At 53.7% G+C, this 21,078-nt stretch overlaps 2 protein-coding genes across 6 annotated transcripts; one reads left to right on the forward strand and one right to left on the reverse strand.

Annotated features, from left to right (window-relative positions):
* Positions 1-304: 304 nt before the first annotated feature.
* On the reverse strand, positions 305-20,275 carry LOC138416971 (cystatin-9-like). 5 transcript variants are annotated; one of them, XM_069546516.1, is made up of 7 exons: positions 16,590-16,749; positions 4,223-4,375; positions 3,174-3,390; positions 2,721-2,869; positions 1,343-1,456; positions 883-1,017; positions 305-567 (listed from the first exon to the last, which is right to left on the reverse strand). In XM_069546516.1, exons 3-5 carry the CDS (start codon positions 3,229-3,231, stop codon positions 1,412-1,414), a joined length of 252 nt encoding a protein of 83 aa, XP_069402617.1. In that variant the 5' UTR covers positions 3,232-3,390; positions 4,223-4,375; positions 16,590-16,749; the 3' UTR covers positions 305-567; positions 883-1,017; positions 1,343-1,411. The 5 variants fall into 5 exon arrangements, with proteins under 5 accessions (XP_069402617.1, XP_069402615.1, XP_069402616.1 ...); XM_069546514.1 differs by lacking the exons at positions 4,223-4,375; positions 16,590-16,749 and adding an exon at positions 20,149-20,275 and having other exon boundaries at positions 883-1,130; positions 2,691-2,869; XM_069546515.1 differs by lacking the exons at positions 4,223-4,375; positions 16,590-16,749 and adding an exon at positions 20,149-20,268 and having other exon boundaries at positions 883-1,130.
* Positions 7,165-9,866, forward strand: LOC138416970 (cystatin-9-like). Its single transcript, XM_069546513.1, has 3 exons — positions 7,165-7,470; positions 8,771-8,887; positions 9,593-9,866. The coding sequence occupies exons 1-3, from the start codon at positions 7,225-7,227 to the stop codon at positions 9,683-9,685; spliced, it is 456 nt and encodes a 151-aa protein (XP_069402614.1). The 5' UTR covers positions 7,165-7,224; the 3' UTR covers positions 9,686-9,866.
* Positions 20,276-21,078: the final 803 nt, after the last annotated feature.

The following is a 21,078-nucleotide window of genomic DNA, read 5'->3' on the forward strand; positions in this document are numbered from 1 at the left end:
ACGCATGTTCACTCAGGCCACATAGGGAGGAAGGGAGGGAGGGAGAAGGACCACACGACTGCTACCTAGAGTCCCAAGGCAACCACAGGCTTCTCCAGCAAACCTACCTCTGAAGGGCTGCCTGGGGCCGGGATGCTGAAGCCAGAGGCACAGCCCAGATGCACCTGTGCAGGCTGTTCCACCTGTGGTGGCTCGGGTGTGTGAAGGGGAGAGACCCATCCTCAGGCCCAGCCGGCTGCTCTGCTGGAAGGACAGCCCCAGCTGCCCAGCCCTCATCCTCTGGAACCAGGCTGCACAAGGATGCTTGCAATGCTGATGTTTAATGGCCAGTTCTATGGGGTGACATGGACAAGAGGCGTGTTCACATGGCCTGGGTGTGACACCCAGACAGGTGCTCAACCAGAGAACAGAACCAGAGCTGCTCGGACACCGAAGGGACACAACACGGTGGCAGGGATGACCCCCAGTTGGGGGTGTGGTCTCACTCAGCGGAGCCCTCCAAGCAGGTGTCATTCAGGACTTTAAACTTTGTTCTCCATGGGTCAGCGGCGATCATACAGTGTCCGTCTGTGGGAACAAGCACAGGGACAGAGTGTGGGGAGGCGGCCTCGGGAAGCTGGTATCTCCAGCTCTAAAGCTGCATCCACCCTACCTGCCTGCCCCAGGTGGCCCCTGGGAGCAGCCCCAAGCTCATCCTGGATGTTCCCGACCTGGGACCCTCTGCTGACCCCAGAGGCACCTGGGCCACTCTGCCCTGCCAGGCCTGTGATCTCCAGGGACTCCTCCCCCCAACACCAGGATGTCTCACACGACCCATGCCCCCAGTGTCCCACCGGGTCCTCTGACCCGACCCAGGCTTGTTCAGGGGCGAGGCTCACCCACCTTGTCACCTGGAGCAGGAGCAGCAGGGTAAGGCCTAGGAGGGAGAGCAGGGGACTCAGCCTCCATCCGTCCAGCTCTGGGCAGGAGGACCACTCGGCCACGGAGATGCTGCCGCTCCCTCACACACTCCTTCTCCTGAAGGTGGGGCGGGGCGGGGGTGACGACCAGGGAGGGGACATCTCGCCTTCCACCCAGGGGCCCGGACCACGTGGACCACGTGGTCAGGAACAGTCTAACCCCAGGGGGACCTGGGATGCAGCAGCAGAAATGGGACCAGTGAGCAGACAGGCCAGGGGCGTACGAGTGACCAGTGACCCCTGGGCTGGCCTGCCTGGCTGGCCTCCATCCTTCAGACAACCCCACAGTGTCCTTTGGAATGCCGTCGTCATCACTCCCCACACCGCCTGCCCTGATGCAGTGTCCGTGGCCCTGTAACCTGAGGGTGGCTGATATGTCTTACATTGTTCACGTCTGGAGTTGCTTGAAAAGGACAGTTGTTGATGTCTTCGTCAAATTTCCCGCACCTGGTTCAGGTGAACTCCAGCTCCATGGAGAACACCAGGCCAACGTCCACCTGCGTTTGGACAGACACTGAAGTGGACATAGCCCTCCTGCCCCCCTTACATACCTGGCAGGTAGATCCACACAGTGGAGGCAGGACAGGGGTCTTTGCAGGAGGGGCTTGACTGCCAGTTTACTGGATAAATCTGGGCTGAGAAATGGATATTCCCTTTTGCACCCTGTTGTCACTACTTTCACCTGTCCTACAGCAAGGAAGGAGCCCCATGGAGCTGCAGTATGCTCTCACACACACATGCACACTCAGGCACACACAAACACACACAGGACCGGGATTGCTCCTTCTGAAGAATGTTCTTGGCGTTTTCGTCTGCAGCCCGCGTGAAAACCACACACCCCTGGTTACATTCTGTACAGATTCCATTGCTAGGAGAACGTTTTAGGATGAAGAATGCCATCTGGGATGAGTATAAATCACACTGGATCACTGAAACATGGACGTCACCCTATGTAAATTAGATGACCAGGGCATGTTCGCTGTATGCAGCAGGGCGCCCATAGCTGGGGCTCTGGGACAACCCAGAGGGAGGGGGTGGGGAGCGAGGTGGGGAGGTCACGATGACGGGGATACATGTATACCTGTGGCTGATTCATGTTGATGTATGATAAAGACCATCGCGATATTATAAAGCAACTATCCTTCAATTAAAATAAATACATTAACTTTAAAAAATCACACTGGATCCATATAGATGGAGGCCCAGAAGGAACCCACAGCACATGGACTCCGAGGAGAGGCTGTGAGCTCCCAGAGGCCCCTCAGAACCAGGGGGCCATGGCTCCTGACGCTCCAGGCGCTTTCCCCCTCCTGCTATTCCTACGTCTCTGTCTCTCTCTGTGTGTTTTGTAAATTAACCTTTTTTAATGTTATTTCCTTGAAATCTTTTCTGAATCTCTTTAGTATTTTCTGTCTGCCTCTTTAAAAAAAAAAAACACACAAAAATGTAAGTAGCTTTATCCCCTTACAGTCTATATTTTGGTCATTCTTCTTTAAACAAGCTCAAATATAATGAAAACTGAAAATACATTTTACATGTGGATAGACTGATGGAGATTTAAAACACTCCCGTTATTTCTTTTCTAAAAACTGAAACTAACCCAACAGGTTGTATTTCCCTCTATTTTATGGGCTTCAGATGATGATCGAGACCCCTTGTTAAGCACCCGCCCACCCCTGCCAGACCCTCATTAACAGCAGGTGTGCACCAGCAGCAGGGGAGGGTACCTACAGGATCCTTCCACGATCGCAGTACACGCACCACTTTGTAGGCGTTCCTGCCCTGGTTCGTCAGGTTGTACATGTGCAAGGCGTACTCCACGGTGGCAGGGAGGTAGTTCAAGAGTCTCTCTTCATCATCTCCCTCTTTCTCTGCGGGACCCCAGATGTGACTCCCCAGGGGCTGGGGACCTAAGAGAAGCAGGAGCAGGGTCCAGGGCTGAGCCCACCTGCACCTCCACTGCCGGCCCATCATGGCTGCTGCCCCCAGGCACCCAGGCTTCACCCTTCCCGTCTCCGGCTCCCACCCGGCCTCCCTGGGCACGGGTCCCGTCTACCTGCTCCAGGACATACTCCTCCCCTGGTCCGCCCCTCTGGTCTGACACCCTGTCCCTTCCCTCTCGTGACCCTGCCTCCTCCATCCCGAGCTGATAACATTGCCTCCTGTCCAGGAGAGAGAGCGAGACCCAGGCAGGGTGGATTGGGAAGGACCAACCGTGGAGAAAGGTCTGCTGCTGCTGAACTCCAGCCGCACGCCCATCTTGGCATCTCATGAGGGTCAGAGGCTTATGGGGTACCCCAGACTTGGATGCTGAATCAAGGGCACAGTTGCAAGGGGTGTGAGTAGAAGGCGGTCCTGGGACGCAGCAGCAGGTGAGGGTCGGAGAGACCAGGACGGACAGAGCCAGAGGATGAGTGGCCCGGAGTCAGCTCTGTGGGTGACAGAAGATGGTCTGCAATGGCTGGGAAGGACTCTAAAAGGCCTGCCTGAGAATCACTGGCCTGGAACGTGGGGGCTTTGGCTCTGTGGGAACAGGCTTCCCTGGGCTTCTACTTTCTTGGTGCTTCTCCCCGCTGCAGGCAGACTGGCCTCGTGACAGAGACACGAGGAAGAAAGGAGGTGATGACAGCGGCCGTCGGCCACAGGCCAGGGAAGGGCGCCCGTGGTAGCAGCCTCGAAGAGGAGTGGGGGTTGGCAAAACTGGGCATTGGACTGGGAATCAAATGCCAGGGGAGTCAGTGACAGAGGAGGGAGCTAGGGGATCCGAAAGACATCACATCATCAGTGCCTGGTCATTTTATCATGAACACAGCCAGGTACGAGTGCTACCAGTGACGGAGCTCTGACAAAGGGGTGAGGAGGGGTGTGAAGAAGCCACGTCCAGGTCCGTGACACCCCCATGGGCTCATCAGGACAGCCACGTGCAGACCCCAGCAGTGATTTCAGCCCCATAATTATCAAGGATCCCCGAGTGTCGTCCGGGGAGAAGGCCAGCAAGAGAGGGTGGGGCACAAGACTCGCACAGGGGGTTGCTGGGAGCCCCGGATGGAAATGAAGGACAGATCCCCCCTCCTCCAGCCTGTCCACCTGGGTCACCCCAACGCCCTCCCCTCACTCCCTGGGGACCAGATGGATCCCCCTCCCCACCCCACACGGAGTGGGCTCCCCCTATGCGGGAGCTGCTGCCACTGTCTCTTCTGGACCTCAGAACCATGGGGGTAGCCAAGCCAGGTTCCTGCTCACGTTAGGACACGCATGCAGACCTGTCCCCACTAAGTGTAGAAATCCACAGAAGCCTCTTCCTGCGGACCAATTTCCCCACTTCCATCACTAGTCAAATGGCATCTTGAAGAAATCCACAGCACTGGTCCAGCTCACGACAGGATGGAGTGCTGTGGCCGCCATAGCAACTGAGCCTTGGGATGGGCAAAAGAGACCTTGTCCATCACAAGCTCTAATGCTCCAAAGGATAAAGATAATGTGGTATGAATACACATGGAATACTACTCAGCCGTGAAAAAGGACCCAGTTCTTCTAACGCAGCAATGTCAACGGACATAGAGAATATTATGCTGAGAGACATAAGTGAGAGAAAAAGAAACATGCTGTGTGCCAACCTACATGTGGAACCCCCAATATTAATTCAAACAAATCTGTATGAAAAACAGAAGCAGATTCACTGCTACGGGAAGAAACTAGTGGTTACCAGTGCAGAGAAGAAGGAGGAGGGGCAAATTAGAGGTAAGGGATTAAGACAGACGAAGCACACACAGTATACAACAGATAAGCTACAAAGACGTATGGAATAACACAGGGAAATACATTCGTTCTCTTGTAATAACTTTGAGTGGAGTACTCTTGATGAGGGTGAAAGAGGAGAGTGAAAAAGCTGGCTTAAAATTCAACATTCAAAAAAACTAAGATCATGGCATCTAGTCCCATCACTTTCTGGCAAATAGACGGGTAAAAAGTGGAAATAGTGTCCAATTTTATTTTCGTGAGCTCCAAAATCATTGCAGACAATAACTACAACCATGAAATTAAAAGATGCTTGCTTCTTGGAAGGAGAGCTTTGACAAATCCAGACAGCATACTAAAAAGCAGAGACCTCGCTTTGCTGACAAATGTTCCATATGAACAAAGCTATGGTTTTTTCAGTAGTCATGTACAGATGTGAGAGTTGGATCATAAAGAAGGCTGAGCACCAGAGAACTGATGCTTTCAAACTGTAGTGCTGGAGAAGAATCTTGAGAGTCCCTTGGACAGTAAGGAGATCAAACCAGTCCAACCTAAGGGAAATCAACCCTGAATATTCATTGGAAGGACTGATGCTGAAGCTGAAGCTCCAATACTTTGGCCACCATTGGAAAAGACCCTGATGCTAGGAAAGACTGAGGGCAGGACGAGAAAGGGGAGACAGAGGATGAGATGATTGGATGGCATCACCAACTCATTGGACATGAGTTTGAACAAATGTGAAGAACAGGTAAGCCTGGCTGGTTGGACTCCATAGGGTTGCAAAGAGCTGGACATGACTTAGTGACTGAACAACAACAATAGCAACAATGTATATACACCTCTGTGTGTGTGTTAGTTGCTCAGTCCTGTCCCACTGCTAATATTAAATCAACTATAATTCAATAAAAAATGTATAGAAAAATTGTCACCCTAAAATTCCTTGTAATAGCTGTAATTAGAAACTTTTCAATTCTTAGGCATTGACTAAATAAGAGAATGAGTTTTGAGTGTTAGGAAGACACCAGCTCTGAGACTGTCTGTGCCAGGGGCAGGAAGCGGACAGGCTGGCAGGATCAAAGCCCCTCCTCTCCTCACACAGGTACCACCTACTCATGGAGGCTGGGCTTGTGGAAACCCACTTTTTTCTCTGTCCCTAGGCAAGGTAGTTTGACCCTTCCCTGATCAGCGTGGCCCCCAGAAGCCAGTCTCAAGCCTGCAGCCCCCAGCCCACACAAGTGCCTGACTGCTCAATGTGACTCTGCCCCAACCACTCCTGGGGGACTTTGAACGGGGCTACCTAGTCAGGTGAGCACCATCCCCTGGGAGCCAGCTAAGATCCTCAAGGGTCAGGATCCCAGGGATGGACAAGGCCCAGGGTCTGGGGCGTCCACAGGCCTCCACGGGTGCTGGGCCCCTCTGGAATTCTCAAGTAGCTGTGGACGGAGCCTAAATGTCTGTTGCAGAGGCGCAGGGCCGACGTCTTGTCTGGAAAGAGTGCGCTGTGTTGTGGTCCCAGGGCTGCTTTGTGCCCCAGCTGGAGGCAGTGAGGGTCTCTTCTGTGAAATGGCCCCTCCCTGCTCACAGGGAGTTGTGTGTCCCTGAGCTGTGACCGCGAGGCCCCCAGAGGGCGCCAGCGTCCCCTGAGGACACAGCTCAGCTCCTGAGCACATGGGCTTCCCTGCTCTCTGCTTCCCCTTCACCCCTCCCCCTCCTCTGGGGACAGCCCCCAACAAAGGGGACAGTGACAAAGGGGACAGCGAGGGCCCGCTGAGTGTCGTGGCCACCCCACCTGGGACACCTCTGACGGAGGGTGTCTCCATCAGCCGGCCAGGCGCCAGGCTGAGAACCCAGGAGCTGAGGGGTCCTGTCAAGGGAGACTCAGGGATTCTGAGGGAAGCTCCTGGGTCCAGGACCTGCAAACCCTGCCCCCACCCCACCCCAGCACCCGCCCAGGGGCCTGGGAGCCTGTGTTCCAGAACCCGAGGGCGCTAGGGGCCACGGGGTTGGGGGCACATCTGCACCTGAAAGACCCCAGCCCTCTGCTGCTTTCACGGTGGGAAGACACTTCACCTCCGGGCAGGCCGCCTGCCGTCACCCACAGCCTGACTCCGGGCCACTCATCCTCTTTGGTTCCGTCCCTCCTTGTATCTCCGACCCTCACCAACTGCTGCGTCCGGGACCTCCTTCCACTCACTCTCCTTGCAACTGTGCCCTTGATTCAGCATCCAAGTCTGGGGCACTCCATAAGTCTCTGATCCCCCTGAGATGCCGAGGGGGGCGTGGGCTTCCTCCATGGTTGGTCCTTCCCAACCCACCCTGCCTGGGTCTCACTCTCTCTCCTGGACAGGAGGCAATGATATCAGCTCGGGATGGAGGAGGCAGGGTCATGAGAGGGAAAGGACAGGGTGTCAGACCAGAGGGGCGGACCAGGGGAGGAGTATGTCCTGGAGCAGATAGATGGGACCCGTGCCCAGGGAGGCTGGGTGGGAGCCGGAGACGGGAAGGGTGAAGCCTGGGCGCAGCAGTCATGATGGGCCGACAGCGGAGGTGCAGGTGGGCTCAGCCCTGGACCCTGCTCCTGCTTCTCTTAGGTCCACAGCTCCTGGTGACTCATGGCTGGCGTCCCCAAGGGAACGAGAATAGTGAAAACAGAGATACCTTGAAGCTTTACTTTCCTGCCGTCGTGGAGTACGCCTCACATATGTACAACCTGAAGAGCCAGGATAGGAATGCCTACAAAGTGCTGCGTGTACTGCGGTCGTGGCGGGAGTGGGTAGGTACCATATTTTCCCCACTGCTGGCCTCGTCCGCTGTTACTCGGGTCGGGAGAGGGTGTCATCAGAGGATTTCAATCATCATTTGACAACCATAAAATAGAGGGAAATACAGCCTATTGGGTTAGTTTCAGTTTTTATTGAAAAAAGATAATAATAATGGGAATTTTTCAAACTCTGGGAGGTGTGTTTTCAGTTTTGTCATTTTTCACCTTGTTTTATGAAGAATAAGCAAAATATGAAGTATGAGGGGATGAAACTATTTATTTTTTTTTAAAAAAAGAGCCAGACAGAAAACCCTGGATTAGAGATTTAGAATCGACTTCATGGAAATAACATTAAACTAGGCTCATTTAGGAAAATCAGAGAGAGAGAGAGAGAGAGAGAAGGGAAAGCAGCTGGAGGCCCCTCGTCCTGAGGAGCCTCTGGGCGTTCAGCCTCTCCTCTTGACCCCATGTGCTCCGGGCTCCTCCGTGGATCGAGCATGATTTACACTCTTCCCAGACCAAGTTCTGAATCCTAAAATGTTCTCATGGCAATGGAATCTGCAGAACACGACCAGGGGTGCGATTTTCACATGCACTGCAGACAGAAAGGCCAAGAGCATTCTGCAGAAGGAACACTTCGGGTCCTGTGTGTGGCCACGTGCGGATGTGTACCTGTGCTTTGTGTGAGTGCCTGGGTCGGGGGAACATGCTGGGGCAACACCCCCTCTGCACCTCTGGACTGAGTGACAGAAGGAAGGCAGAGGGCTCTCTACACGGCCCCAGCTTCCCTCCAGGGACAGGAGCGGGTCCCGCCTGGCCCTGCTGCCCTGCTGCCCCCAGCTGGGTCTCTGCCTGCAGTCTCTGGCCTGGAACGCAAGACTGACTCAGTGTTGAGAATAAAGGCCAGGCTAGAGTCGGGGGGCACTGCGAGGCCTAAAGTCCAGGCAGTGGAGAAGACAGATCACTTTGTGAGAGGGAGGATGCTTCTTGAAGTCATTGTCCCAGTCCTGTGAATGTGCCTGCATGCTTGTGTCCTTGTGTCTGTGTGTGTTGATATGTGCGTGTGTTTGTATGTGTGCATGTGTGTGGATGTGTGTTTGCGTGTGTGAGTGTGTGGATGTGTGTCTGTGTGTGTGGATGTGGATGTGTGTGTGAGTGTGTGTCTGTGTGTATGTATGCGTGGATGTGTGTGGCTGTGTGTATGGATATGCATGTGTCTGTGTGTGGATGTGTGAGTATGGATGTGTGTGTGCCTGTGTGTGTGGATACGTGTGTATGGGAGGAGAAAGCATCCACTTCACATTCTGAACAGAGAGAAGGAAAAGGCCTGGTGTTCTCCATGGAGCTGCAGTTTGCCCGAACCAGGTGTGGAAAATTTGATGAAGACATCGACAACTGTCCTTTTCAAGCAACTCCAGACGTGAACAATGTAAGACACACCAGCCGCCCTCAGGTTACAGGGCCATGGACACTGCATCAGGGCAGGCAGCGTGGGCAGTGATGGTGACGACATTCCAAAGGACACTGAGGGGTCGTCTGCAGGATGGAGGCCAGCCAGGCAGGCCAGCCCAGGGGTCACTGGTCACTCGTACGCCCCTGGCCTGTCTGCTCACTGGTCCCATTTCTGCTGCTGCATCCCAGGTCCCCCTGGGGTTAGACTGTTCCTGACCACGTGGTCCACGTGGTCCAGGCCCCTGGGTGGAAGGCGAGATGTCCCCTCCCTGGTCGTCACCCCCGCCCCACCCCGCCTTCGGGAGAAGGAGTGTGTGAGGGAGGAGCAGCATCTCTGTGGCCGAGTGGTCCTCCTGCCCAGAGCTGGATGGATAGAAGCTGAGCCCCCCTGCCCTCCCTCTCAGGCCCTACCCTGCTGCTCCTGCCCCAGGTGACAAAGGGGTGAGCCCCACCCCTGGATAAGACTGATACAGGTCAGAGGCCCTGCTGGGACACTGGGGGCATGGGTCATGTGGGACATCCTGGTGTCATGGGGAGGAGTCCCTGGAGATCACAGGTCTCGCAGGGCAGAGTGACCTGCCCACCCGAGAAGGTAGGGTTTGCTGGATGCCAGCTTTAGGGCTGGAGACGCTAGCATCACAAGTCCCTCCCCCCTACTCTGTCCCTGTGCTTGTTCCCACAGACCGTCACCTGCTTCTTCACTGTTGATGCTGAACCCTGGAAGACAGAGTTCCAACTCCTGAACGACACCTGCTTGGAGGGCTCCGCTGTGTGAGACCACACCCCAGCCTGGGGGGCACCCCTGCCGCCCTGTCGTGTCCCTTCAGTGTCCAAGCGGCTCTGGTTCTGTTCTCTGGATGAGCACCTGTGTGGGTGTCGCACCCGGGCCATACGGACACGCCTCCCTGTTCATGTCACCCCATAGAACTGGCCATTAAACGTCAGCATTGCAAGCAGCCCTGTGCAGCCTGGTTCCAGAGGGTGGGGGCTGGGCAACTGGGGCCGTCCTCCCAGCAGGGCAGCTGGCTGAGCCCTGGGGATGCGTGTTTCCCCCTTAGAGCCAGCTGCCGGTGGCACAACCTAGGAGCACAGGTGCGTCTGAGCTGTGTCTCGGTCTCATGGGATGAGCATGATCCTTAGAGGGATGTTGGCATGGCCAGACAGGCAACCCTCAGGGCAGGGTGGACCAGACAGGGTCTTGGGCCCCTCAGCACATCCCAGGGGCTTGCTCACACACATCCACTGATCTGGGAAGCTACAGGAGGGGGGAATGTAGGAGGGGCTCCAGCCTCCACTCAGATGGGCCCACCAACCACAAGCTGTAGCGTCTCCTGGAGCCTCTTAAAAATATGCAGCTTCCCAGGGTCTCTGGACCTTTGGAGCAGCAGGTGCGTCTCCTCTATGCCCAGGGCCCCTGGGACACTCAGAGCTGAGAATGGCTGCTGATGCTGTGGAGACTCTGGAAGGGTCTCCCAGAACAGGACTAAGCAGGCCCCTCTGTCAGGGAAGAAGCAGGAGCAGGGTCCAGGGCTGAGCCCACCTGCATCTCTGCTGTCGGCCCATCATGGCTGCTGCCCCCAGGCACCCAGGCTTCACCCTTCCCGTCTCCAGTTCCCACCCGGCCTCCCTGGGCACGGGTCCTGTCTATCTGCTCCAGGACATACTCCTCCCCTGGTCCGCCCCTCTAGTCTGACACCCTGTCCCTTCCCTCTCATGACCCTGCCTCCTCCATCCCGAGCTGATATCATTGCCTCCTGTCCAGGAGAGAGAGTGAGACCCAGGCAGGGTGGGTTGGGAAGGACCAACCATGGAGGAAGCACAGCCACATGCCCCCCTCGGCATCTCAGGGGGATCAGAGACTTATGGAGTGCCCCAGACTTGGATGCTGAATCAAGGGCACAGTTGCAAGGAGAGTGAGTGGAAGGAGGTCCCGGACGCAGCAGTTGGTGAGGGTCGGAGACACAAGGAGGGACGGAACCAAAGAGGATGAGTGGCCCGGAGTCAGGCTGTGGGTGACGGCAGGCGGCCTGCCTGGAGGTGAAGTGTCTTCCCACCGTGAAAGCAGCAGAGGGCTGGGGTCTTTCAGGTGCAGATGTGCCCCCAACCCCGTGGCCCCTAGCGCCCTCGGGTTCTGGAACACAGGCTCCCAGGCCCCTGGGTGGGTGCTGGGGTGGGGTGGGGGCAGGGTTTGCAGGTCCTGGACCCAGGAGCTTCCCTCAGAATCCCTGAGTCTCCCTTGACAGGACCCCTCAGCTCCTGGGTTCTCAGCCTGGCGCCTGGCCGGCTGATGGAGACACCCTCCGTCAGAGGTGTCCCAGGTGGGGTGGCCACGACACTCAGTGGGCCCTCGCTGTCCCCTTTGTCACTGTCCCCTTTGTTGGGGGCTGTCCCCAGAGGAGGGGGAGGGGTGAAGGGGAAGCAGAGAGCAGGGAAGCCCATGTGCTCAGGAGCTGAGCTGTGTCCTCAGGGGACGCTGGCGCCCTCTGGGGGCCTCGCGGTCACAGCTCAGTTTAGTTCAGTCCTATCGACTGACTGTTTGCAACCCCATGGACTGCAGTATGCCAGGCCTCCCTGTCCATCACCAACTCTGGGAGCGAACTCAAATTCATGTCCATCGAGTCGATGATGCCATCCAACCATCTCATCCTCTGTCTTCCCCTTCTCCTTCTACCTTCAATCTTTCCCAGCATCAGGATTTTTTTCCAATGAGGCAGTTCTTTGCATCAGGTAGCCAAAGTATTGGGGTATCAGCTTCAGCATCAGTCCTTCCGACACATATTCAGGACTGATTTCCTTTAGGATGGACTGGTTGGATCTCCTTGCAGTCCAAGAGACTCTCAAGAGTCCTCTCCCACTCCTCAGTTCAAAAGCGTCAATTCTTTGGTGCTCAGCTTTCTTTTTAGTCCAACTCTCACATCCATACATGACTACTGGAAAAACATAGCTTTGACTAGATGGACCTTTCTTGGCAAAGTAATGTCTCTGCTTTTTAATATGGTGTCTAGGTTGGTCACAGCTTTTCTTCTAAGGAGTAAGCATCTTTTAATTTCATGGCTGCAGTGATTTTGGAGCTCCTAAAATAAGGTCTGTCACTGTTTCCACTGTTTCCCCATCTATTTGCCATGGAGTGATGGGACCAGATGCCATGATCTTCATTTTTTGAATGTTGAGTTTTAAGTCATCTTTTTCACTCTCCTCTCACTTTCATCAAGAGGCTCTGTAGTTCTTCACTTTCTGCCATAAGAGTGGTGTCATCTGCATATCTGAGGTTAATGATATTTCTCATGGCAATCTTGATTCCAGTTTGTGCTTCATCCAGCGAATGATATACTCTGAATAGAAGTTAAATAAGAAGGGTGACAATATACAGCCTTGACATACTTCTTTCCCAATTTGGAACTAGTCCATTGTTCCATATCCAGTCTAACTGTTGTTTCTTGACCTGCCTATAAGATTTCTCAGGAGACAGGTAAGGTGGTCTGGTATTCCCATCTCTTGAAGAATTTTCCACAGTTTGTTGTGACCCACACAGTCCAAGGCTTTGGCGTAGTCAGTGAGGCAGAAGTAGATGTTTTCCTGGAACTTTCTTGCTTTTTCTATGATCCAATGGATGTTGGCAATTTGATCTCTGGTTCCTCTGCCTTTTCTAAAACCAGCTTGAACATCTGGAAGTTCTCATTTCACGTGCTGTTGAAGCCTAGCTTGGAGAATTTTGAGCATTACTTTGCTAGTGTGTGAGATGAGTGCAATTGTGTGGTAGTTTAAGCATTCTTTGGCATAGCATTTCTTTGAGATTAGAGTAAAAACTGACCTTTTCCAGTCCTGTGGCCTCTGCTGAGTTCTCCAAATTTGCTGGCATATTGAATGCAGCACTTTAACAGCATCACCTCTTAGGACTTGAAATAGCTCAACTGGAATTTCATTATCTCCAAGCTTTGTTCGTAGTGATGCTTCCTAAAGCCCACTGGACTTCTCATTCCAGGATGTCTGGCTTTAGGTGAGTGATCACACCATCGTGGTTTTCTGGGCCATGAATATCTTTTTTGTATAGTTCTGTGTATTGTTGCCACCTCTTCTTAGTATCTTCTGCTTCTGTTAGGTCCATAACATTTCTGCCCTTTATTGTGCCCATCTTTGCATGAAATTTTCCCTTGGTGTCTCTAATTTTCTTGAAGAACTCTCTAGTCTTTCCCATTCTGATGTTTTCCTCTGTTTCTTTGCACTGATCTCTTAGAAGGCTTTCTTATCTCTCTTTGCTATTCTTTGGAACTCTGCATTCAGATGGGCATATCTTTCCTTTTCTCCTTTGCCTTTCACTTCTCTTCTTTTCTCAGCTATTTGTAAGGCCTTCTCAGACAACCATTTTGCCTTTTTGCATTTCTTCTTGGAGATAGTTTTGATCGCTGCCTCCTGTACAATGCTACGAACCTCTGTCCATAGCTCTTCAGGCATGCTATCTGTTAGATCTAATCCCTTGAATCTCTGCAGGTGGATTCTTTAGTAGCTGAGACACCAGGGAAGCCAGACCTTAGCTCAGTGGCGCACAACTCCCTGTGAGCAGGGAGGGGCCGTTTCACAGAAGAGATCCTCACTGACTCCAGCTGGGGCACAAAGTAGCCCTGGGACCATGACACAGCGCACTCTTTCCAGACAAGACTTTGGCCCTGTGCTCCCACAACAGACATTTAGGCTCCATCCACAGCTACTTGAGAACTTCAGAGGGGCCCAGCACCCATGGAGGCCTGTGGTTGCCCTGGACCCTGGGCCTTGCCCATCCCTGGGATCCTGACCCTGTAGGTCTGGGCAGGCCCAGAGAAGGTGCATCTTAGCCGGCTCCCAGCGGAAGGTGCTGACTTTGTCTCTGGACCACACTCTGGGTGGCCCAGTTCAGAGTCCCCTGGGAGTAGATGGGGCAAAGTCACATTGAGCAGTCAGGCACTTGTGTAGGCTGGAGCTGCGGGCTTGAGACTGGTTTCTGGGGGCCACACTGATCAAGGAAGAGTCAGAATAACATGCCTGGGGACAGAGAAAAAAGTGGGTTTTCAGAAGCCTGGCCTCCGTGAGCAGATGGCGCCTGAGTGGAGAGAGGAAGAGGTGGGGTCTTTGCAGGGGGTGGGAGCTCTGAACTCCACCCAGGGCCTCTCTCTCCTCAGGGTGTGCACATTCACAAGACTGCTTACAGCTCATCCCCTCACCCCAAGATGTCGTTGCCTAGTTTCTGTAGAGGCTGAGCACCTCAGCCTCTTCAAAGAAAGAGAGTCCTTGTGATCATTCTTTTTGCTTTTTGCCAGCTGCATGACTTTCAGGATGCTAGCTCCCTGACCAATGATAGAATCTGAGCCCTTGGCAATGAAAGCACAGAGTCCTAACCAGTGAGCCAGCAGGAAATTCCCTCTGACTTCGCTTTTCAAGCAGATTCCATAGTTACTGTTCCCTGATCTCCAAGCACAGCACTCAGTCCTACCCGGAAGATGTCCTTTTGCCGTTTAGTATTTGCAACAGTTAAGTAGGGCCATGTGATCAAGTATGAGAAGCAACCAGATCTACGGGGGAAACTCCCAAGAGGTCGTCTCGCTGGGCCGTCTTTCAACCTCAAAACAGAGGGAAGTTGCACCAAGATGGATGGACCAAGAGGAAATTATGGTGACAGAAGGCAGACAGAGGGCAACATGAGGCATGCTTCTACTTTCGTGAGGAAACCAAAGTAGGCAGACTCACAGAGGTGCAAAGTGGAGCAGGGCCTCCCAGGGCTGGAAGGAGGGGAGCGGAGGAGGCTGTCAGAGGACACACATTTCAGTTACAAGATGGATCATTTCTGGACATGTGCTGTCCAACTCAGGGCCTGGAGACACTGCCACAGATGTGCATCTGGGCTGAGAGGGTAGAGGTGGAGTGCTTTCCATACCAGAAATGAACAGCATTTAAAAATGGAGGTACAGGAGGGCTCTTTGGGAGCCGGTCTTCTGTTCGTGGCCTGGAATGTGCAAGCTTTCTCACACGGATCCCAAACTCCAAACTCTTAAGTGTAGACATTGGATGCATGTGGCTTCTGTCTCTCAATCAAATTTTCACAAAGTCATGAAATCAAAAACTCCACAACAGGCTGTCCCTTTTCTCGGATGGCTGTAAGTTCACTGAAACTGTGAAGGGAACGTCAGTGTGCTTTTTCGCCCAAGAATGAGTGTTCAGGAATGGAGTTGGGATGGATTTGGCAGCAATTTTAGCGATATCTCAGTGGGTTTGAGGGGGAAGAGCCTGTGGAGACATGTATGAATAGAGTCCTGATATACCTAGATAGGTAAAGAGTCCAGGAATGCCCACAGCTGCCACTCAGAGTTTGTCATCGGAGAAGCCTGAAAAACAAGGGCCTGTCTTGTCATGTCCTGAAGGCAAGCAGCCACGTGCGTTTGGAGTGGGTGTCCACAGACACCCTTACCTTCACACGGGTTGGAACCCCATGCCCAGCGTGCGTCCTCACCATGCAGTCCAGGGGAGAACAGGTTGAGTTGGCCACAGCTGGCCCAGGTCATGGCATGTGGACACAACTGGACCTGACAAGTGGTGCAGAGCCCCTGGACCCGTAGTGGTCTGGGGGAGGCCCCCTTCATAGACTGAGTGACAGGCACCATCGAGACCAGAACCCAGAAAAAGAGGGTGAATGTGGACCTTAGGCTGAAAGAACCCGAGATGTAGGTGCAGACAGGCCCGGGGCCTGGGAAACCCAGACGGTGTGCCATCCTGGAGGGGTCCCTTGGTCTCTGGTCATAGCTCTGCGCCCAACACCGCCTGCACCCGGACTGGACTGACTGCCTTTTCTCTCAAGACGCCTATGCATCCTTCTTGTCTGGACGAGATGTCCCCTCTTTTGCAAAGCTGCCCTGATGCCCTGTGGAAGAACTCTGTCTCCCCAGGTGGGATCGTAGGTGCCAGGTGGCCCCGTTTCCCGGGAGACACAGGGCTTCTGTCATGCCCATGTTCATGCTGCTGGCACCCAGCTCCCCCAGGGGTCTCACACTGCTCCCTGCAGTGAGACTGAACCCATGAAGCCTACCCTCCTACCTCAGAGGCATTGATTTTAATGGTCAGAGAGTGAGAGCAAGGGCCAGGACCAACCCCCAGCCCTTCCCTGGAGAGCTGGGGTGAGCAGTCGGTCATCTCTACACAGGATGGAGGACATTCCTCCCCAGCACCTCCCCCCCTATTCCCTGCCACCCACCTCACAACTCCACGCCTTCCTTCCAGGAAGGCCTGGTGCCCTGTCCTCGCGGCCTAGCCTGACTGGCCGCTCCCTCCCCAATCTCGAGTCTCCTTGCTGGGATCGCACACTGGGCTTCCAGAACACCTCCTGCTTGACACTCCCCTCGGGGCCCCATCCAAATAGCCAGCGATCTCCCAGACTTCCCAGGAGCTGGGAAACAAGGATGTGCTTGGCAGAAAAAGGAACAGGCAGAGAACGCCTCAGGATGGAGCTGTGTGACCTTTGTTGGCCGGGGGAATCAGCTGGGGCAGAGCTGGGTCTGCGCCCCTGCAGGCCTCCACTGTAGCCGCCCCACCTCTCCTCCTACCGGAGGCCCCTCGCTTCTGTCTCCAGTGACTTCAGGAAGCCCCTTTAGGTTTCCAGCAAATCTAAACTGAAAAAGAAGCCCTACAATAGAATCTGCAAGTGACATAAATGTTACCACCAAATAGGTGAGGCCTTAATCCATCTAAAGACGCAGGTGCACCTTCTCATCCTCCAGGGGTCCACCGATGGGCCACGCCCAGGGCCACTGGGGAGGCCCTCAGGGCGGACGCCTCTGAGCTGGGGTCTGGTTTCCAGTTCTTCTTACTTGCAGTTCCAGGGACGCATTTCTACTTTCCGTCAGCTTCTGTCTCCACAACCACAGGAAGAGAGTCACAGGCATCTGCCTGGAGGGTGGTGATAAGACGAACGAGGCAGTGTATGGACAGCATCATGGAGACCTCGGCCCAGCTGGGCACTGACAAGCGATTCTCCACCGTCCATGCCCCTCCCTCATCATGGGGCATAGTCTCTGAGGAGCAAGGCCTGGTCCGGACACCCTGGGCACCAGCAGTGAGACTCAGGTTCTGTAGCATGGCGAGTGGGGACAGCAAAGGAGGGCCTCGTGGGCTCCATTGGTGCCTGGCAGGTCCCAGAGGTGGGGGCAGATGCAGACATGGGGTGGGCCTTGCTACCTGGCCTTGGTCTGATTCATGCAAGGACCAGAGCTACAGAAAGCTCTTCCTGGAGAATCAAGTGGGGTGAAAGGCTCTGACAGCCAAACCTGCCTGCCCAGCTTCCAATTCCACACGCTGGGGAGCCTGGGGGTCAGTCCCTGTGTTCTGACCCCACAGCAGCTGTGACCCCAGCAGGTACTCAGCCTTCCCAGCCTCTTTCTTCTTCCTGGACATGGCCTGGGGTCCAGTTTGTGGAGCCCTACCAAGGCCTTGCACCAGGGCACAGACATGGAGTCCAGAAACAAAGTCTTGTCGGGAACTGACTGAGACCCTTGGTGACCATTGCCAAAAGCCCCTCCCCTCCCCCATCATCATCAGCCTGACCCCAAACTAGGCAAAAATGCCCACCCTCTGCTCATGCTATAGCGCCCTACCCCATCACCTAATGCCAGGCTGCCGGCAGGAATTTTCTTTGTGTTGAAAGTACAAGTACAAGTTGCTCAGTCGTGTCCAACTCTTTGTGACCCCATGGACTATACAGTCCATGGAATTCTCCAGGCCAGAATACTGAAGTGGGTAGCTTTTCCCTGCTCCAGGGTATCTCCCCAACCCGGGGATCAAACCCAGCTCTCCAGCATGGCAGGCCGATTTTTTAGTGGCTGAGCCACCAGGGAACCCCAAGAAAACTGGAGCAGGGAGCCTATCCCTTCTCCAGGGGATCTTCCCAACCCAGGAATTGAACTGGGGTCTCCTGCATCGCAGGCGGATTCTTTACCAAATGAGCTTCTTTGTCTTGAGACTATAAAAATTGGCTGGAAAATTGCCAGCTCTCCCCGGCCTGTCAGGAGGTTGACCCGCTGCATTTGCAGTGCCTTTATCATCTCTACTGTTTGCTTTTAATAAACTCACTCCCTTCTGAAATGCTCTGTCTGGAAATTCTTCTCCAACCCGAGCTCGGATTGCCATGACAAAGTTCACGACGGGCGTGGGCAGCTACGCTGGGATCTCAGTCTGGCTGAACCCTGCCGTCCCTGCCCCCAATGCTGCTGGCCAAAATCTTGGCCTTCTTTGCCCACCGAAGCCGAATTTTCAGAGACGGAGTTTGGAGGAAATAGAAAGGTGGGGGAGAGAGGGACAGAGTAGGCTCAGACCTCAAGAACTGTGCCCCCTTCCTTGAGGAGTCTGGGGGTTTATATAAGACGAGGGGCTCGCAGTCATTGGTGATGAGGAACAGAGGTGATAGGATCTTGATTTCTCCCTCTTGCATCGTTTTGAAGACAGTCGTTGACTTGAGTCAGTAATCGGTAATTGAGTCTGGTAGGTGGGTGGCGCTGCGGCCTTCTTTCTGATATGTAACTACTAGGGGAAGGGTGTTGTAAGGGTGAACACCAGATAGGGGATGTATTTAGCATGGAGTCAAAGGGAAAAATGTGAACTCTAGCTCCTGCAGAGTTAGGTGGCAGAAAACCAAACTTAGTTACAGACATGCAGAGTTAAAGAAAAAAAAACTAGGAATGTTCAGGCCTGCTCACTATTCTTTTTATCGTCTTTATTCTCAGGAAAGGGAAAAATAAAAACCCATTCCTCTCTTTTTCCTCCTTTTCACTGCAACACCATCCCCAAATCAGCAGTGTAGGACTCTTGTTCTCTCCTGGGATGAAATCAGGCCAAGGATCGCACGACCTCCCCCCAGTCAAGTGCCTCCCTCCACCCATCCTGGCCAGAGCTCCTCCCATGGTGCCTTTGGGGCTGTCCTGGCAGAGCCACTTTCTCACGCCATGTGGAGCCCTCCAGACGTTTCATTCTGACAACTCTGGGCAGCGTTTACCAATGCTCTTTTCAAAACGGTTCTTTAGATCCTGCCAGTCTGACAAGCTTGTCCCTGTCGCCTTCACGGCTACTCCTACGCAGATGCTGGCTGCTTTCCCTTGAAACGACTTCATTCAGAGTTGGTTTGGGGTCTCCTGCTACAGTCTCCGTCAATTCGGCCAAATTTCCACTTCTTCAATTCACATTGTCTGGGAGTCAGGCCCTACACGGGTACTTATTTTAGAAACATCACACATCAGACTTGGTGTGGAGATGACACTCCCTTTCAGGGATCCAAAGACTGATCCATCCATGTTCTCCCTTCTTTATTTTTTCAGGCACCTCAGCTGTTCTCCCCCAAGCAAAACTTTCTGAAGCCTCCCACCACCCACATGAACTCAGGCCAGTCAGACTTGAATCTACCTCCACAGTGCTCACACACAGAGGCTCCAGTCAAAGGTGACCCTTAGCAGTACTGATACGTGACCACCAGACACTGGAGGGGGGCCATCCTGTGTGGGTCCACCACCCCTTCCATATCAGCGATCACACAGGTAGTCTGACACCAGCCAGTTCAGGGCCAGACCAGCCACAGGGAGGCCCTGGGGGACCTGGGACGTACCGACTTGCTCCTGGGGCCTGGTCGGCAGCTTGGAGCCATGAAGGGGCTGCTCTTCTGTACTTTTGGCATGTGTTGATTCGAATTTGAGAACAAAGGAAATAATGGTTTCCAGCTTTTTGCTTCCCTGTGAATGCGAAGAGAAGCTGTGAGCCCCCCTCAGAGTGATGTGGGGGAAGGGGCATGGGCAGGAGGACTGGATGGGGGAGGCCTTCCTCTTTGGGGGTGTCCTCCACAGGGTGTCCAGGTGAGAAGCGGGACAGGAAGAAAGGATGGTGCTGGTGATAGCCAGGGCTCACTCGAGGAGTCGTCTGTAGCGCTTGTTCTATAGACTTTCTATCTAAAAGTTTAAGATACCCAAGGGGGCCGGGCTCTACTCACTACCACCTGTCCCAGAGCTCAAATCCTAAGGAGGCTGCTCTGCCCTCAGGGTCCCCACCTCCCCGGGTCTCTGTGCTTCTCCCTCCTCTGAGCTTGCATTTCAAGAGATAGCAAGGTTTGCTTCAGAAAAAAACTGAATTCACAGCAACGTTGACTTATTCTGGCACTAGCAAACCCAAGCAACTGAATAAAAAACCAGAAGACACCAAAGGACTCCTTAATGAAAGGGCAGGAGACCATCAAAACCTTACCTGATCCTGATGCAGGGCAGCGGGAGGTGCTGGCGACGGAATGAAACACCAACACTGCAGAGTGGTTTGAATCTTTTTACTTTTAACTCTTTGCTTCTTACAGCTGCTTTATTTTATATCCTTTTGCACAACAATCTACAGGGCAAGTTGCCAAGCACTATGATTTAGTGACTATACAGTGCGCAGGCGCAGGGCGAGATAAGCTTTACCTTAACTTATTTACTGCAGCTAAGACTTTGTTTTGGGGAACTTCCTTATCAACTTAGAATCCATTTTGTCCCTGGGTCTGTTCCTTTTGCGGAATCAGAGAAACATCCTTGTGTGCAAGAAATGTTCTTTTCCCACGGGAACAAACAGAGGATTCTTAGCTGAACATCTCGTTTGCAAGAATGTTCAGCCCTGGTTGACAGTCTTGTTTGCAAGCACTTCTCAACCTTCCTTATATCTTGTTCCCTACAGGAGGAGTGAGAAACCTGATTCGGTTGGAGACTGACCGTTCCAGCAGTGAAGCCACGGTTCTCAACATTAACGTGCAGCACAAGCCCCTAAGGGGAGGGGAATTCCTTTCCCATTGTGCCGGACTTAGTAACTCAGTCATAGCCGACCCTTTTGCCCCTCCATGGACTGTAGTCCGCCAAACTCCTCTGTCCATGGAATTCTCCAGGCAGGAATACTGGAGTGTGTTGCCATTTCCTACCCCAGAGAACCTTCCCAACCTAGGGATCGAACCTTCATCTGCTGTACTGCAGGCAGATTTTCTATCACTGAGCCACCAGGGAAGCCCAGTTACCCATTGCTGTGAAACAAATTAGGCTTCCCAGGAGGCTCAGTGGTAAAGAATCCACTTGCAATGCAGGAGACACAAGCTCTATCCCTGGGTTGGGAAGATCCCCTGGAGGAGGGCATCGCAACCCACTCCAGTATTCTTGC

Source organism: Ovis canadensis, chromosome 13 (assembly GCF_042477335.2).
Source record: "Ovis canadensis isolate MfBH-ARS-UI-01 breed Bighorn chromosome 13, ARS-UI_OviCan_v2, whole genome shotgun sequence".
Taxonomy (NCBI): domain Eukaryota; kingdom Metazoa; phylum Chordata; class Mammalia; order Artiodactyla; family Bovidae; genus Ovis; species Ovis canadensis.

Excerpts from the sequence above, each read along its gene's own strand:
- LOC138416971 (XM_070289252.1), bottom strand. The coding sequence starts at position 2,933 with ATGATGGGCCGGCAGTGGAGGTGCAGGTGGGCTCAGCCCTGGACCCTG. Across the intron at positions 1,457-2,690 it reads TGCGATCGTGGAAGGATCCT|GTGGACGTTGGCCTGGTGTT; the intron begins GTAGGTACCCTC and ends GTCCAAACGCAG.
- LOC138416970 (XM_069546513.1), top strand. The coding sequence starts at position 7,225 with ATGATGGGCCGACAGCGGAGGTGCAGGTGGGCTCAGCCCTGGACCCTG. Across the intron at positions 7,471-8,770 it reads TGCGGTCGTGGCGGGAGTGG|AGAGAAGGAAAAGGCCTGGT; the intron begins GTAGGTACCATA and ends CATTCTGAACAG. Across the intron at positions 8,888-9,592 it reads CAACTCCAGACGTGAACAAT|ACCGTCACCTGCTTCTTCAC; the intron begins GTAAGACACACC and ends TTGTTCCCACAG.